This window comes from Salmo trutta, chromosome 26 (assembly GCF_901001165.1).
Source record: "Salmo trutta chromosome 26, fSalTru1.1, whole genome shotgun sequence".
Classification (NCBI taxonomy): Eukaryota; Metazoa; Chordata; class Actinopteri; order Salmoniformes; family Salmonidae; genus Salmo; species Salmo trutta.
In genome coordinates, this window is record NC_042982.1 from 47838529 (window position 1) to 47856519 (window position 17991).

General features: G+C 43.9%; 1 protein-coding gene across 1 annotated transcript in view; it reads right to left on the reverse strand.

The window, feature by feature from the left end:
• Positions 1-5473: 5473 nt before the first annotated feature.
• The window catches only part of ttc36 (tetratricopeptide repeat domain 36), a 15313-nt gene continuing 2795 nt past the window's right edge, over positions 5474-17991 (reverse strand). Inside the window, exon 3 of the mRNA XM_029716081.1 lies at positions 5474-5872. Within this exon, the coding sequence (XP_029571941.1) occupies positions 5604-5872 (269 nt within the window). The 3' untranslated portion in view covers positions 5474-5603. The remainder of the gene's footprint in view (positions 5873-17991) is intronic.

A 17991-nucleotide genomic window follows, 5' to 3' on the forward strand; every position in this document is an offset into this window, starting at 1 on the left:
GTGTGTGTGTTGGCAACCTGTCCGTCTCCTTTGAAGCTTAGGCTACTGTAACCTACTGATGTTACAAGCATGTTTCAGAAATTAGGGAGAAAGATTTTTAGAGAAGAATGGATTAACTTTTTCAATGCTAGTTAGAGATACTATAGTTATCACGTTTTACATCGGATTTATTAACTACAAAGAGGTAGACGTGCTAATTCTGGTGTCACTCTGCACACGCAATCTTGTTAACTGCCTAGCTAGCTAGCTCTGGTCCAACGTTACGCCAACTTTTGGAAGTTCCGACACTCAAAGTTCCTCCATAGAAGCCAACAGAACAGAGAATGCAAAGTCAAAAAAGGCCCAGGCCCAACAAGCAGCAGCTAGTGCCATTTTGAGGACTGATGACAACGTCTCTCCAGATACCCAGCAACAAGATTCTGCCACGGCAATGAAAGAGACTGTAATAAAATCTATCAACAATCGTTTTGATAAGCTCTAAACAAAGTATGAGTCTCTAAAGACAGCACAGGCCGAACTGAAGGGCCGCATGGACACAGCCGATGAGGCCATGTCTGATCACGACACCCGGATAGGAGGCCTGGAAACCACCTGCGCTCAGCTTAAAAAGAAGAATGAGTTCTCCAAGTCAAAGTTCTCCATTTAGAAGGCAGGAGTCGCAGGCTGAACATCAAACTCGTGGGGAATTTGGAGGACGAAGAACAAGGGAAACCCACAGAGTTTGTGTCCAAGCTAATTCCCAAGCTCCTGGGTGACGACAAGTTCCCATAGCCCCTCATTATTGACCGTGCACACCGCTCTCTACAGGTGAAGCCCTCACCAGGTGTCAAGCCGCACACCATAATCGCAAGGATTCATTACTTTCAGGATAAGGAGCTCATTCTACAAGCTATGGAATACAAAGGCCAAAAGGTCTTCCCCAACTAAACCATGGAGGTGAAGGAGCAATGTGATGCAGACCATGAGCGAGGTGGAGGTGAAATACAGCCTGCATTTTCCAGCCAAGCTACATGTTCATCACAACGGCATAACAAGAGTCTTCACCAAGCCCGAAGAGGCTGCAAGCTATGTATTAAAACTACAGAAAACCCCCCTGAAAGGGTGAAATCCCTCACCACAAATTTCTGGGATATTGACTGAGTAAACAGTGTTTATTCATAAACGGTAGCGTATTCATGTGTTTTCCAACAACCGCGGAGAGGGCTGTTGGTTAAGTCTGACTATAGTTAGCTTGCTAGCGTAGTATTGGGTCTGTGCTAGCCATTATTCCCGGCAGTCCTCATTTACGTGATATGGGGAGAACAGTTCTTCATTTGGGGAAACAGTGGGGAGGACAGGTTTCTCTGGGGAAGCAGTAGGGAGGACAGGTTTCTCTGGGGAAGCAGTAGAGAGGACAGGTTTCTCTGGGGAAGCAGTGGGGAGGACAGGTTTCTCTGGGGAAACAGTGGAGAGGACAGGTTTCTCTGGGGAAGCAGTGGGGAGGACAGGTTTCTCTGGGGAAGCAGTGGGGAGGACAGGTTTCTCTGGGGGAACAGTGGGGAGGACAGGTTTCTCTGGGGAAACAGTGGGGAGGACAGGTTTCTCTGGGGAAGCAGTAGGGAGGACAGGATTCTCTGGGGAAGCAGTGGGGAGGACAGGTTTCTCTGGGGAAGCAATGGGGAGGACAGGTTTCTCTGGGGAAGCAGTGGGGAGGACAGGTTTCTCTGGGGAAGCAGTGGGGAGGACAGGTTTCTCTGGGGAAGCAGTGGAGAGGACAGGTTTCTCTGGGGAAGCAGTGGGGAGGACAGGTTTCTCTGGGGAAACAGTGGGGAGGACAGGTTTCTCTGGGGAAACAGTGGGGAGGACAGGTTTCTCTGGGGAAGCAGTGGGGAGGGCTGGTTTCTCTGGGGGTCTGTTACTGTGTTCGGTTTTTTGTTTTCTGCTGCCAGACAAGTTCTATTTTAATACGTACATGTTTAAGATGTTTTATTTGAAATGCTCTTGGATATAAATGTCAGGAAACGATCTTGAGAATCAGTCAGATATTAAAGGTGTCACATTAGTCTTGTGGAATATGCATGTTTCGGGCACGCGCCAAAAGAGGTATTCTATTTAAGCACTTGAAATCACATGGTGCTGACATAATCCAACTGTATTTCTCAAGTTTATGAATCTCCTCCAAGGCTAGTGGTGTTGTTATTGTCTTTCGTAAGAACATCCCTTTTCAGCTTTCATCTTTGTCTACAGACCCACAAGGTACATCATAGTATCAGGGAACATTAACTCTTTCCCTGTCACCCTATTGAACGTCAATGCCCCAAACACTGACGACCCACATTTATTTCGTGCTGTTTTTGATTTATTCCCAGAGTACCAGTACCACTAATCTAATAATCGAAAGCGGTTTAAATTGTTATCTTGATCCGTATATCTTGACAGACTGTCTACATGTACTCCACCAAATATCACCTCTGTCCAGGTTCTAAATAATCTAATCAAATCCAGGAACCTAGTGGACATCTGGAGACAGCAACATCTGGAGACTGTAACATCCCACAGGAATCTAGAGGACATCTGGAGACTGCAACATCTGGAGACTGCAACATCTGGAGACTGCAACATCCCACAGGAATCTAGAGGACATCTGGAGACTGCAACATCCCACAGGAATCTAGAGGACATCTGGAGACTGCAACATCCCACAGGAATCTAGAGGACATCTGGAGACTGCAACATCCCACAGGAATCTAGAGGACATCTGGAGACTGCAACATCCCACAGGAACCTAGAGGACATCTGGAGACTGCAACATCCCACAGGAATCTAGAGGACATCTGGAGACTGCAACATCCCACAGGAATCTAGAGGACATCTGGAGACTGCAACATCCCAGTGGACTTCTGGAGACGGCAACATTCCAGTGGACTTCTGGAGACGGCAACATCCCACAGCCAAAGACTACTCATTCTACTCTAATGTGGGGCGGCAGGGTAGCCTAGTGGTTAGAGCGTTGGGCAAGTTTGAATCCCCGAGCTGACAAGGTACAAATCTGTCGTTCTGCCCCTGAACAAGGCAGTTAACCCAGTTCCTAGGCCATCATTGAAAATAAGAATTTGTTCTTAACTGATGCCTAGTAAAATAAAATAAATGTTCACAAATCTCATTCTAGAATTAATAGATTCCAAACTGATACCCAATTTGCTCAATGCGAAATAGCATCTTAATCTTTCTTTACTTAAACAGAATTACAGTTGGTGTTTTAACCCCTCCTTGCTCACAGACCAAGCATTCATTGACTGCATCACAACCAAGTTGAATGAGTTCCTCAAGACTAATGACACAGGAGTGGTAACTGATTCTACACTATGGGAAACTTTTAAAGTGGTTATGAGAGGGCATATTATATATATTAAATGACTGGAGGAGATAGAAAAAACCTCCCAGCTTTAGACGAGACATACAGAACTTCACACTCTCAGGTTGACTACAACAATATTTTGGAATTAAAATATGAATACAATTATTTTCTTGGTTCTCAGGGCAGTAACCTCCTATTAAAGCTAAGACAAAAACAATTTGAACTAAGGGACAAACCGGAAAGGCTGCTGGCTAGACAACTAAAGGGTGCACAGGCAAATAGACTGATCCTAAAGAGATAAACAACTGCTTCAAAGAACAATACTCAGAGTTATACTCTTCCAGATCCGATGCTTCTGGTTCTGATTTATCAGCCTCCTTTGATTCCATCAGCCTGGCTTCTAGTTCTGATGTATCAGCCTTCTTTGATTCCATCAGCCTGGCTTCTAGTGCTGATGTATCAGCCTTCTTTGAATCCATCAGCCTGCCAAAACTTGATGATAACTCAATTTTCTCAACAGAGGAATTAATCAAGGCAATAAAAGATTTCCCACCTGGGAAGAAATCTCAAGGAAAGTGGCAGCTTAGCCCTACCTACTTTACCTTTAAGCATTATTACAGGGCTGAAAATGCCATGGCATTAATGTACTGGCAACTGGGTTTCCCTGAAAAGTTGTACACTGTTGCCCCCCTGTGGCTAAATATGGAAGTCAAGTCTGTAACAAATTCCTCTCCTCCAGCTTTGCTTTTCTCCAAAGCAGAGTGCCCAAACAAACTGACAGGCAACAACTTTGTTTTGAGAAATTGTTTAAGAATTTGAAAACAGATTACGCCTGTTTAGAAGGTGTCTGATACCTCTGTATACACCCCGATATGCTTTAGTCACATTCTGTTGAAGGTCTTCAAAGCACACACATCCCTGGGTAGCTCCTCTTTTCAGTTCCCTGCAGCTAGCGACTAAAACGAGCTGCAAAAAACACTCAAACTTCACAGTTTTATCTCCATTTCTTCGTTCAAAGACTAAATCGTGGACATTCTTACTGACAGTTGTGGCTGCTTTGTGCGATGTATTGTTGTCTCTACCTTCTTTCCCTTTGTGCTGTTGTCAGTGCCCAATAATGTTTGTACCATGTGTTGTGCTGCTACCGTGTTGTGCTGCTGTCATGTGTTTCTACCATGCTGTGTTGTCATGTGTTGCTACCATGCTATGTTTTTGTCTTAGGTCTCTCTTTATGTAGTGTTGTGTTGTCTCTCTTGTCGTTATGTGTGTTATATTTATATTTTTATAAAGTGCATGAGCTCTCAGAAATGTGTCTATGTAAAGCCTGCCAAGGAGCCTGCCAAGGAGCCAGCCGCGGAGCCAGCCGCGGAGCCAGCCGCGGAGCCAGCCGCGGAGCCAGCCGCGGAGCCTGCCGCGGAGCCAGCCGCGGAGCCTGCCGCGGAGCCTGCCAAGGATTCGCCAAGCATCTGCCCTTCCATTCCAGACACTTATTGGACCACATGGTGATCACATGAGGGATAACAATGCCATGCACTTTCCGTTCCCTTTCCCTTCACAGCCAGTTGGAGATAAATCATGTTATCTATCTGGAAAGCATTTTAAACCTCTCCACAGCTCAGTCTACAATACCATATGTGCCTAACAGTCACTATTGCTGCAGCAAACATACTCAACAGGTTTTGACTCTCGCTCTCTCTCTCCACCGCACCTGCTGTGTCGACCTCTGAATGCTCGGCTATGAAAAGCTAGCTGACATTCACTCCTGAGGTACTGACCTGGTGCACCCTCTACAACCACTGTGATTATTATTTGACCCTGCTGGTCATCTATGAACGTTTGAACATCTTGAAGAACAATTTGGCCTTAATGGCCATGTACTCTCATAATCCCCACCCAGCACAGCCAGAAGAGGACTGGCCACCCCTCAGAGTCTGGTTCCTCTCTTGGTTTCTTCCTAGGTTCCAGCCTTTCTTGGGAGTTTTTCCTAGCCACCGTGCCTCTACATCTGCATTGCTTGCTGTTTGAGGTTCTTGGCTGGGTTTCTGTACAGCACTTTGTCACATCAGCTAATGTAAAAAGGGCTTTATAAATACATTTGATTGATTGAATTCCACAGAATGACTCAGGATAACTCAATAAAATCTTTCACCTTCAATAAAACGTAAACGTTTATTAATTAATTTCTCAAGACAACATTTAATGCATGCACAAGTGATACAAATGTATTTGGTTTGCCAGTGTTAGGGTGGTAAGCCTTGTCCTTTGCCTACTGTGTCTCTGACACCTCCGGGTTGCGTAGCTTGTTGATGACCTCTGTCAGCATGCGGTTGCAGAGGGCAGCGTATGGGTTCAGAACCACTACCTGTTGCCGTGCGAACTCACTGCCCAGGACGGCTGCCCTCTCGAAGTCCTCCCGGGCCTTATCATCCTGGCAGGCCAGCCTCAGCAGCAGGCCTCTCTGGACCAGAGCCTGACACGCTGTACGCCCTACACCCCCACTCAGAGCAATGGCACGCTCCAGGTCCTCTAGGGCTCCTGGGGGAATACAGAACCCACAGAAAAAGATTAGCTCCAGGTCCTCTAGGGTTCCTGGGGGAATACAGAACTCACAGATAAAGATAAGCTCCAGGTCCTCTAGGGTTCCTGGGGGAATACAGAACTCACAGATAAAGATAAGCTCCAGGTCCTCTAGGGTTCCTGGGGGAATACAGAACTCACAGATAAAGATAAGCTCCAGGTCCTCTAGGGTTCCTGGGGGAATACAGAACTCACATATAAAGATAAGCTCCAGGTCCTCTAGGGTTCCTGGGGGAATACAGAACTCACAGATAAAGATAAGCTCCAGGTCCTCTAGGGTTCCTGGGGGAATACAGAACTCACATATAAAGATAAGCTCCAGGTCCTCTAGGGTTCCTGGGGGAATACAGAACTCACATATAAAGATAAGCTCCAGGTCCTCTAGGGTTCCTGGGGGAATACAGAACACACAGATAAAGATAAGCTCCAGGTCCTCTAGGGCTCCTGGGGGAATATAGAAGCCATAGATAAAGATAAGTACAAAAAAATTGAAAGTGTTGCGTGCATATGTATTCACCCCTTGAAGCCCCTAAATAAGATCTGGTGCAACCAATTACTTTCAGAACTCACATAATTAGTTAAATAATGTCCACCTGTGTGCAATCTAAGTGTCACATGATCTCAGTATATATACACCTGTTCTGAAAGGCCCCAGAGTCTGCAACACCACTTAGCAAGGGGCACCACCAAGCAAGCGGCACAATGAAGACCAGGGAGCTCTCCAAACAGGTCAGGGACAAAGTTGTGGAGAAGTACAGATCAGGGTTGGGTTATAAAAAAATATCAGAAACTTTGAACATCCCACAGAGCACCATTAAATCCATTATTAAAAATGTGAAAAAATATGGCACCACAACAAACCTGCAAAGAGAGGGCCGCCCACCAAAACTCATGGACCTGGCAAGGAGTGAATTAGTAAGAGAGGCAACAAAGAGACCAAAGATAACCCTGAAGGAGCTGCAAAGCTCCACGGCGGAGATTGGAGTATCTGTCCATTGGACCACTTTAAGCCGTACACTCCACAGAGCTGGGCTTTACGGAAGAGTGGCCAGAAGAAAATAAGTAAACATGTTTGGTGTTCGCCAAAAGGCATGTGGGAGACTCCCCAAACATATGGAAGAAGGTACTCTGGTCAGATGAGACTAAAATTTAGCTTTTTGGCCATCAAGGTAAATGCTATGTCTGGCGCAAACCCAACACCTCTTATCACCCCAGGAACAGCATCATGCTGTGGGGATATTTTTCATTGGCAGGGACAGGGAAACTGGTCAGAATTGAAGGAATGATGGATGGTGCTAAATACAGCGAAATTCTTGAGGGAAACCTGTTTGTCTTCCAGAGATTTGGGACTGGGACGGATGTTCACCTTCCAGCAGGACAATGACCCTAAACATACTGCTAAAGCAACACTCGAGTGGTTTAAAGGGAAACATTTAAATGTCTTGGAATGGCCTAGTCAAAGCCCAGACCTCAATCCAATTGAGAATCTGTGGTATGACTTAAAGATTGCTGTACACCAGCAGAACCCATCCAACTTGAAGGAGCTGGAGCAGTTTTGCCTTGAAGAATGGGATAAAATACCAGTGGCTAGATGTGCCAAGCTTATAGAGACATACCCCAAAAGACTTGCAGCTGTAATTGCTGCAAAAGTTGGCTCTACAAAGTATTGACTTTGGGGGGATGAATAGTTATGCACACTCAAGTTCAGTTTTTTTGTCTAATTTATTGTTTGTTTCACAACAAAAACTATTTTGCCTCTTCAAAGTGGTAGGCATGTTGTGTAAATCAAATGACACAAACCCCCCAAAATCAAATGAATTCCAGGTTGTAAGAAAACTGTCACGGCTGTTTGAAGGAGCAGAACAAGATGCAGTGTGTTCGTAGTTCCACATAAATTACTTGAAACACAAAAAACAAAAACCGTGACGCAGGAGGAACAAAGACATTCACAAAATATAATCACCCACAAAAACAGGTGGGACAAACATCAACTTAAATATGACCTCCAATTAGAGACAACGACAACTGGCTGCCTCTAATTGGAGGTCATGCCAAACAAAAACCAACATAGAAATCCAAAACTAGAAACTGAACATAGAAATAGAAAAACAGACGCACACCTCCTGTCACGCCCTGACCTACTCTACCATAGAAAATAACAACTTACATACATGAAGGGACGTCGCGTGCGCCATCCGTATGGTTAGTGAGAAAGTCCATGTTGCAAATGTACCCTCCCTTACTAGACGTCCGACCACGTCCGATAAATCCGCGGACGGCGTCGGGCCGATCGCGGGGGCCGGATCTTCCAGGAAGTCATCGAACGGAGTCTCTCGGACCTTCGGTTTCCGTTTAATTAAATTTTCAAATTTTGGTCATTTTCTTGCAGTCCCGGATTATTCCACGAGAGGGCGTATGGAATCATATTGCAAATGTAACATATATCACCAAATGCGACACGGCTTTTTCTCCTAAACCGAAGACAATTCGAAGACGAAACTCGGTCTGCGTGGGTTTGGCATAATGGGCAGTTGGCCCCGAACAGGATGGAGTCGAGGCCTCGACGCTTTTCGAGTTAAGGCTATTTTTCTGGGATTGAAAGTCAAACAGGAAAATAGAGTGCTGATTTGACCACTTCACATCAAACTACATGAGCCTACGGTGTCAGGAGAAAAGGAACCATGCATTTACCAATGTTCATTTCAGAGAAATTGTACAATGACACATTGGTGATATTCAACAACAAGAGGTTTTTTTTTCAAAAAAGTTACATATCCAGTTGCAGCGTGTTCAGATGAGTCCGTTAAGGCAGGTTTCGGAGCTCTGCGAGATTTCTGTGATTTTCTGTGATTTTCTGAAACAACACACACTTGTTCAACCCTCTGTAAATAAGTCAGTTCTTAACAGAAACACTTAAAACTCAATATTCTATAAGAGCCTAACGTTCAGATTCCTGTGTCAACCAGAAATGCCTTAAAATGGTGTCATAGGGGCTGCTTTGAAGGGTTAAAAAGGTCAGATCTTTCCACAACTTCATATGTGTGACTAGGCAACCCTCATGAACTGTAAATCAGTCATTTATCCCATCAGATGTCAAAGAAAAGCTCTCTCAAACACACACACAGCAAGGACGGAGTGACACAGAGCGGTGCTTAAAGACACAAAGAGCCTGCAATGGCATTACCATTATCTCTAGGCTGAGACGAGTTCAATGAGACGCCCCGCTTGACCGTAGCTTGCTCGGTATGAGCGCAGCGACCGTGAGAAAACTAGGCCCAAAATGAGGCCTGCACCAATATGTCAAGTGCTTATGGGTGACAGTGAGAGAACCATTAGGGTTAGAAGCACAATTCAACCTCAGGAGCGTTCCTGAGGTCCTCCCGATCTGTGCAAGCCTAACCTTGACCCTGTGGCATTAACCCTTCACAGTGAAAAGAAGGTGTTTAGATCAAACTGTGTGCAATGACTTCTCTCCCCATAGGAATACATTGACAATTCTCCTAAATTCAACCTGAAGTCTATGTGGGTTATGAATGCCTTATGAACCTGTCTTCTATAACAATCCATCAGGCTACTGTGAGGTCTACCTGTGTCGATTCTAAGGTTCCTGGAGCAACCGGAAAATGTTAAAATCACCCTAGAGCTATTGTCATATAAGCAACCTGCAGATAGTGAAAATCACGCAACTCAACCATCTGTCATTCAGTCAATTCTTAAGGTAGAGACTTCATATTCAGGATTCTGTTTATGTCTACCCCAAAGACAACGTGTGTGAAGCAAGAGCTTCCTGTGACAACCGGAAGTTGTTAAAAACAGCCAAGAGCTATTGTCATATGGTCAACCGGCATATAGTGAAAATCACGCAACTCAACCATCTGTTATTCAGTCAATTCTTAAGGTAGAGACTTCATATTCAGGATTCTGTTTATGTCTAACCCAAAGACAACATGTGTTGAGTAAGAGCTTCCTGTGACAACCGGAAGTTGTTAAAAACAGCAAAGAGCTATTGTCATATGGTCAACCAGCATATAGTGAAAATCACGCAACTCAACCCTATGTCATCCAGCCAATTCTTTAGGTAGAGACTTCATATTGAGGATTCTGTATATGCCTACCCCAAAGACAACGTGTGTCTATTCTTTTTGCAAAAAAAACAAAAACACACACACACAATTTGGCCATAGGGACATAGTGTGGGGCTTAGAGTCTTATACCGCCTTCAATAGTTACTTTTGTTGAAACGATTCAAGAACCGTCAGACCTAGAGCTCCGAAATTTTAGAAACCTGTTCTAGAGCTCAAGTCGATAGTGCACGGTGATTTATGGGGCTCTAGAAGGTTCTCTGACCGAGAAACCACCTCGTACATTTGCAATATTTTCAATTCATTTTCAATATCACGGACATGGCGACATTTAGAAATGTCCCAGAGTCGCAAGACTAGGTGCATTGAAACCGCCTCGGCCCGTAGAGACGGACCCCAATGTCTCTGTCCGATAGCTCATTCAGGGACCCCGTAGTAACGCCCTGAAAAAGTGGATTTTCAGCACCAATTAAGGCCATTGCTTGGGCACCAAATGACCTATCGAGCCGAAACTTAGGATTCGGGGTCGCCTCACATAGGCCTACACATAATGTCAGAACTGGACCCGCAGCTATAACGTAACTATGTGTTTTAGGTTTTTTTATGGTTAAAATTGAAAGCACTGTGAATTATGGGCCTTCTCTGACATATGTGATAGTTGGCTTCTATACGAGTTGGAAAAAGTGGATTTGGTGTCAGATGCTATCAGTTTGGTGTCAGAATGACAACTAATTGACTGATGGACGCTGACTGCTGGGTGACGAGCAATGGAGATTAACCACAGTCACTGCCCGGCCATCCCGAGTTCATCGGGCCAGTCAATTATGCATTTCTGCAGTATTTTTGAGCATGCCTAAATTTGTGATGCTAAATGCCCATTAAATCATATTGCAAACGTAACGCGCTATATTGCAAACGTAACGTGCGTTTGCAATATGATTCAACAGCAGAAAATATCACCAAAGTTGACATGATGAAATCAACACAATGAGCGACAGAGAGGAACCACAGTCACTGCCCGGCCATCCCCAGTTCATCAGGCCAGTCAATTATGCATTTCTGCAGTATTTTTGAGCATGCCACATTTGTGATACTAAATGCCCATTAAATCATATTGCAAACGTAACGCGCTATATTGCAAACGTAACGTGCGTTTGCAATATGACTCAACAGCAAAAATATCACCAAAGTTGACATGATGAAATCAACACAATGAGCGATAGAGAGGAACCACAGTCACTGCCCGGCCATCCCCAGTTCATCGGGACAGTCAATTTTGCATATCTTTAGTGTTTTTGAGCATGCCAAATTCGTGATGTTGAGGCCCATTGAATCATATTGTAAATGCGCATCAGTGCACATGGTGACCCGAAATGGGTTACCAGGAGTAATTTTTTAGAAGGGTTTTAAATGCCTTTAGAGGGTGCAAGGGGTGCACGGTTGGGTAGGGAGCACCTTCCATCAGTGCCCATCCAGTATGGGGCGCCCCTAGTCATTTTGGACATTTTTCAAAAAAATTGCTAAAAAACGACAATCCCACTTCTCTCATGTCACCATCAAGCCATTGAGAGGAACCACAGTCACTGCCCGGCCATCCCCAGTTCATCGGGACAGTCAATTTTGCATATCTTTAGTGTTTTTGAGCATGCCAAATTCGTGATGTTGAGGCCCATTGAATCATATTGCAAATGCGCATCAGTGCACATGGTGACCCGAAATGGGTTACCAGGAGTAATTTTTTAGAATGGTTTTAAATGCCTTTAGAGGGTGCAAGGGGTGCACGGTTGGGTAGGGAGCACCTTCCATCAGTGCCCATCCAGTATGGGGCGCCCCTAGTCATTTTGGACATTTTTCAAAAAAAATTGCTAAAAAACAACAATCCCACTTCTCTCATGTCACCATCAAGCCATGGAGAGGAACCACAGTCACTGCCCGGCCATCACCAGTTCATCGGGACAGTTAATTTTGCATTTCTGCAGTGTTTTTAAGCATGCCAAATTCGTGATGTTGAGGCCCATTGAATCATATTGCAAATGCGCATCAGTGCACATGGTGACCCGAAATGGGTTACCAGGAGTAATTTTTTAGAAGGCTTTTAAATGCCTTTAGAGGGTGCAAGGGGTGCACGGTTGGGTAGGGAGCACCTTCCATCAGTGCCCATCCAGTATGGGGCGCCCCTAGTCATTTTGGACATTTTTCAAAAAAATTGCTAAAAAACGACAATCCCACTTCTCTCATGTCACCATCAAGCCATGGAGAGGAACCACAGTCACTGCCCGGCCATCACCAGTTCATCGGGACAGTTAATTTTGCATTTCTGCAGTGTTTTTAAGCATGCCAAATTCGTGATGTTGAGGCCCATTGAATCATATTGCAAATGCGCATCAGTGCACATGGTGACCCGAAATGGGTTACCAGGAGTAATTTTTTAGAATGGTTTTAAATGCCTTTAGGGTGGTGCAAGGGGTGCACGGTTGGGTAGTGAGCACCTTCCATCAGTGCCCATCCAGTATGGGGCGCACCTAGTCATTTTGGACATTTTTCAAAAAAATTGCTAAAAAACGACAATCCCACTTCTCTCATGTCACCATCAAGCCATGGAGAGGAACCACAGTCACTGCCCGGCCATCACCAGTTCATCGGGACAGTCAATTATGCATTTCTGCAGTGGTTTTGAGCATGCCAAAGTTGTGATGCTAAATGCCCATTGCATCATATTGCAAACGTAACACGCAATATTGCAAATGTAACGCGCATTTGCAACATGATTCAACAGAAAAAAATATCACCAAAGTTGACATGATGAAATCAACACAACGAGCGATCGAGAGGAACCACAGTCACTGCACGGCCATCCCCAGTTCATCGGGACAGTCAATTATGCATTTCTGCAGTGGTTTTGAGCATGCCACATTTGTGATGCTAAATGCCCATTGAATCATATTGCAAACGTAACATGGAATATTGCAAATGTAACGCGCATTTGCAACATGATTCAACAGCAAAAAACATCACCAAAGTTGACATGATGAAATCAACACAACGAGCGATGGAGAGGAACCACAGTCACTGCACGGCCATCCCCAGTTCATCGGGACAGTCAATTATGCATTTCTGCAGTGGTTTTGAGCATGCCACATTTGTGATGCTAAATGCCCATTGAATCATATTGCAAACGTAACATGGAATATTGCAAATGTAACGCGCATTTGCAACATGATTCAACAGCAAAAAACATCACCAAAGTTGACATGATGAAATCAACACAACGAGCGATGGAGAGGAACCACAGTCACTGCACGGCCATCCCCAGTTCATCGGGACAGTCAATTATGCATTTCTGCAGTGGTTTTGAGCATGCCAAAGTTGTGATGCTAAATGCCAATTGAATCATATTGCAAATGCGCATCCGTGTATTTGCAATATGATTCAACAGCAAAAAATGTCACCAAAGGTGACATGATGAAATCAACACAACGAGCGATGGAGAGGAACCAGGAGCGTTCCTGAGGTCCTCCCGATCTGTGCAAGCCAACCTTGACCCTGTGGCATTAACCCTTCACAGTGAAAAGAAGGTGTTTAGATCAAACTGTGTGCAATGACTTCTCTCCCCATAGGAACACATAGACTATTCTCCAAAATTCAACCTGAAGCCTATGTGGGTTATGAATGCCTTATGAACCTGTCTTCTACAACAATCCATCAGGCTACTGTGAGGTCTACCTGTGTCGATTCTAAGGTTCCTGTGACAACTGGAAGTGGTTAAAAACACCCAAGAGCTATTGTCATATTAAGTGCGCATAGTGAAAATCACGCAACTCAACCATCTGTTACTCAGTCAATTCTTAAGGTAGAGACTTCTTATTCAGGATTCTGTTTATGTCTACCCCAAAGACAACGTGTGTGAAGCAACAGCTTCCTGTGACAACCGGAAGTGGTTAAAAACACCCAAGAGCTATTGTCATATTGCCACCTGCAGATAGTGAAAATCACGCAACTCAACCATCTGTTACTCAGTCAATTTTTAAGGTAGAGACTTCTTATTCAGGATTCTGTTTATATGTACCCCAAAGACAACGTGTGTGAAGCAAGAGCTTCCTGTGACAACCGGAAGTGGTTAAAATCACCCAAGAGCCATTGTCATATTACGTGCGCATAGTGAAAATCACGCAACTCAACCATCTGTTACTCAGTCAATTCTTAAGGTAGAGACTTCTTATTCAGGATTCTGTTTATATGTACCCCAAGGACAACGTGTGTGAAGCAATAGCTTCCTGTGACAACGGGAAGTGGTTAAAACAGCCTAGAGCTATTGTCATATGGTCAACCTGCATATAGTGAAAATCACGCAACTCAACCATCTGTTTCTCAGTCAATTCTTAAGGTAGAGACTTCTTATTCAGGATTCTGTTTATGTCTACCCCAAAGACAACGTGTGTGAAGCAACAGCTTCCTGTGACAACCGGAAGTGGTTAAAAACACCCAAGAGCTATTGTCATATTGCCACCTGCAGATAGTGAAAATCACGCAACTCAACCATCTGTTACTCAGTCAATTCTTAAGGTAGAGACTTCTTATTCAGGATTCTGTTTCTGTCTACCCCAACGACAACGTGTGTGAAGCAAGAGCTTCCTGTGACAACCGGAAGTGGTTAAAATCACCCAAGAGCCATTGTCATATTACGTGCGCATAGTGAAAATCACGCAACTCAACCATCTGTTACTCAGTCAATTCTTAAGGTAGAGACTTCTTATTCAGGATTCTGTTTATATGTACCCCAAGGACAACGTGTGTGAAGCAAGAGCTTCCTGTGACAACCGGAAGTGGTTAAAATCACCCAAGAGCCATTGTCATATTACGTGCGCATAGTGAAAATCACGCAACTCAACCATCTGTTACTCAGTCAATTCTTAAGGTAGAGACTTCTTATTCAGGATTCTGTTTATATGTACCCCAAGGACAACGTGTGTGAAGCAATAGCTTCCTGTGACAACGGGAAGTGGTTAAAACAGCCTAGAGCTATTGTCATATGGTCAACCTGCATATAGTGAAAATCACGCAACTCAACCATCTGTTTCTCAGTCAATTCTTAAGGTAGAGACTTCTTATTCAGGATTCTGTTTATGTCTACCCCAAAGACAACGTGTGTGAAGCAACAGCTTCCTGTGACAACCGGAAGTGGTTAAAAACACCCAAGAGCTATTGTCATATTGCCACCTGCAGATAGTGAAAATCACGCAACTCAACCATCTGTTACTCAGTCAATTCTTAAGGTAGAGACTTCTTATTCAGGATTCTGTTTCTGTCTACCCCAAAGACAACGTGTGTGAAGCAAGAGCTTCCTGTGACAACCGGAAGTGGTTAAAAACACCCAAGAGCTATTGTCATATTGCCACCTGCAGATAGTGAAAATCACGCAACTCAACCATCTTTTACTCAGTCAATTCTTAAGGTAGAGACTTCTTATTCAGGATTCTGTTTATGTCTACCCCAAAGACAACGTGTGTGAAGTAAGAGCTTCCTGTGACAACCGGAAGTTGTTAAAAACAGCCAAGAGCTATTGTCATATGGTCAACCTGCATATAGTGAAAATCACGCAACTCAACCATCTGTTACTCAGTCAATTCTTAAGGTAGAGACTTCTTATTCAGGATTCTGTTTATGTCTACCCCAAAGACAACGTGTGTTGAGTAAGAACTTCCTGTGACAACGGGAAGTGGTTAAAACAGCCTAGAGCCATTGTCATTTGGTCAACCTGCATATAGTGAAAATCACGCAACTCAACCATCTGTTACTCAGTCAATTCTTAAGGTAGAGACTTCTTATTCATGATTCTGTTTATGTGTACCCCAAAGACAACGTGTGTGAAGCAAGAGCTTCCTGTGACAACCGGAAGTGGTTAAAATCACCCAAGTGCTATTGTCATATTACGTGCGCATAGTGAAAATCATGCAACTCAACCATCTGTTTCTCAGTCAATTCTTAAGGTAGAGACTTCTTATTCAGGATTCCGTTTATGTCTACCCCAAAGACAACGTGTGTGAAGCAAGAGCTTCCTGTGACAACCGGAAGTGGTTAAAATCACTCAAGAGCTATTGTCATATTACGTGCGCATAGTGAAAATCACGCAACTCAACCATCTGTTTCTCAGTCAATTCTTAAGGTAGAGACTTCTTATTCAGGATTCTGTTTATGTCTACCCCAAAGACAACGTGTGTTGAGTAAGAACTTCCTGTGACAACGGGAAGTGGTTAAAACAGCCTAGAGCTATTGTCATATGGACAACCTGCATATAGTGAAAATCACGCAACTCAACCATCTGTTACTCAGTCAATTCTTAAGGTAGAGACTTCTTATTCAGGATTCTGTTTATGTCTACCCCAAAGACAACGTGTGTGAAGCAACAGCTTCCTGTGACAACCGGAAGTGGTTAAAAACACCCAAGAGCTATTGTCATATTGCCACCTGCAGATAGTGAAAATCACGCAACTCAACCATCTGTTTCTCAGTCAATTCTTAAGGTAGAGACTTCTTATTCAGGATTCTGTTTATGTCTACCCCAAAGACAACGTGTGTTGAGTAAGAACTTCCTGTGACAACGGGAAGTGGTTAAAACAGCCTAGAGCTATTGTCATATGGACAACCTGCATATAGTGAAAATCACGCAACTCAACCATCTGTTACTCAGTCAATTCTTAAGGTAGAGACTTCTTATTCAGGATTCCGTTTATGTCTACCCCAAAGACAACGTGTGTGAAGCAAGAGCTTCCTGTGACAACCGGAAGTGGTTAAAATCACCCAAGAGCTATTGTCATATTACGTGCGCATAGTGAAAATCACGCAACTCAACCGTCTGTTTCTCAGTCAATTCTTAAGGTAGAGACTTCTTATTCAGGATTCCGTTTATGTCTACCCCAAAGACAACGTGTGTGAAGCAAGAGCTTCCTGTGACAACCGGAAGTGGTTAAAATCACCCAAGAGCTATTGTCATATTACGTGCGCATAGTGAAAATCACGCAACTCAACCGTCTGTTTCTCAGTCAATTCTTAAGGTAGAGACTTCTTATTCAGGATTCCGTTTATGTCTACCCCAAAGACAACGTGTGTGAAGCAAGAGCTTCCTGTGACAACCGGAAGTGGTTAAAATCACCCAAGAGCTATTGTCATATTACGTGCGCATAGTGAAAATCACGCAACTCAACCATCTGTTTCTCAGTCAATTCTTAAGGTAGAGACTTCTTATTCAGGATTCCGTTTATGTCTACCCCAAAGACAACGTGTGTGAAGCAAGAGCTTCCTGTGACAACCGGAAGTGGTTTAAAATAGCCTAGAGCTATTGTCATATTGCCACCTGCAGATAGTGAAAATCACGCAACTCAACCATCTGTTTCTCAGTCAATTCTTAAGGTAGAGACTTCTTATTCAGGATTCTGTTTCTGTCTACCCCAACGACAACGTGTGTGAAGCAAGAGCTTCCTGTGACAACCGGAAGTGGTTAAAAACACCCAAGAGCTATTGTCATATTACGTGCGCATAGTGAAAATCATGCAACTCAACCATCTGTTTCTCAGTCAATTCTTAAGGTAGAGACTTCTTATTCAGGATTCTGTTTATTTCTACCCCAAAGACAACGTGTGTGAAGCAACAGCTTCCTGTGACAACCGGAAGTGGTTAAAAACACCCAAGAGCTATTGTCATATTGCCACCTGCAGATAGTGAAAATCACGCAACTCAACCATCTGTTTCTCAGTCAATTCTTAAGGTAGAGACTTCATATTCAGGATTCTGTATATGCCTACCCCAAAGACAACGTGTGTCTATTCTTTTTGCAAAAAAAACAAAAACACACACACAATTTGGCCATAGGTACATAGTATGGGGCTTAGAGGCTTATACCGCCTTCAATAGTTACTTTCATTCAAACGATTCAAGAACCGTCAGACCTAGAGCTCCGAAATTTTAGAAACCTGTTCTAGAGCTCAAGTCGATAGTGCA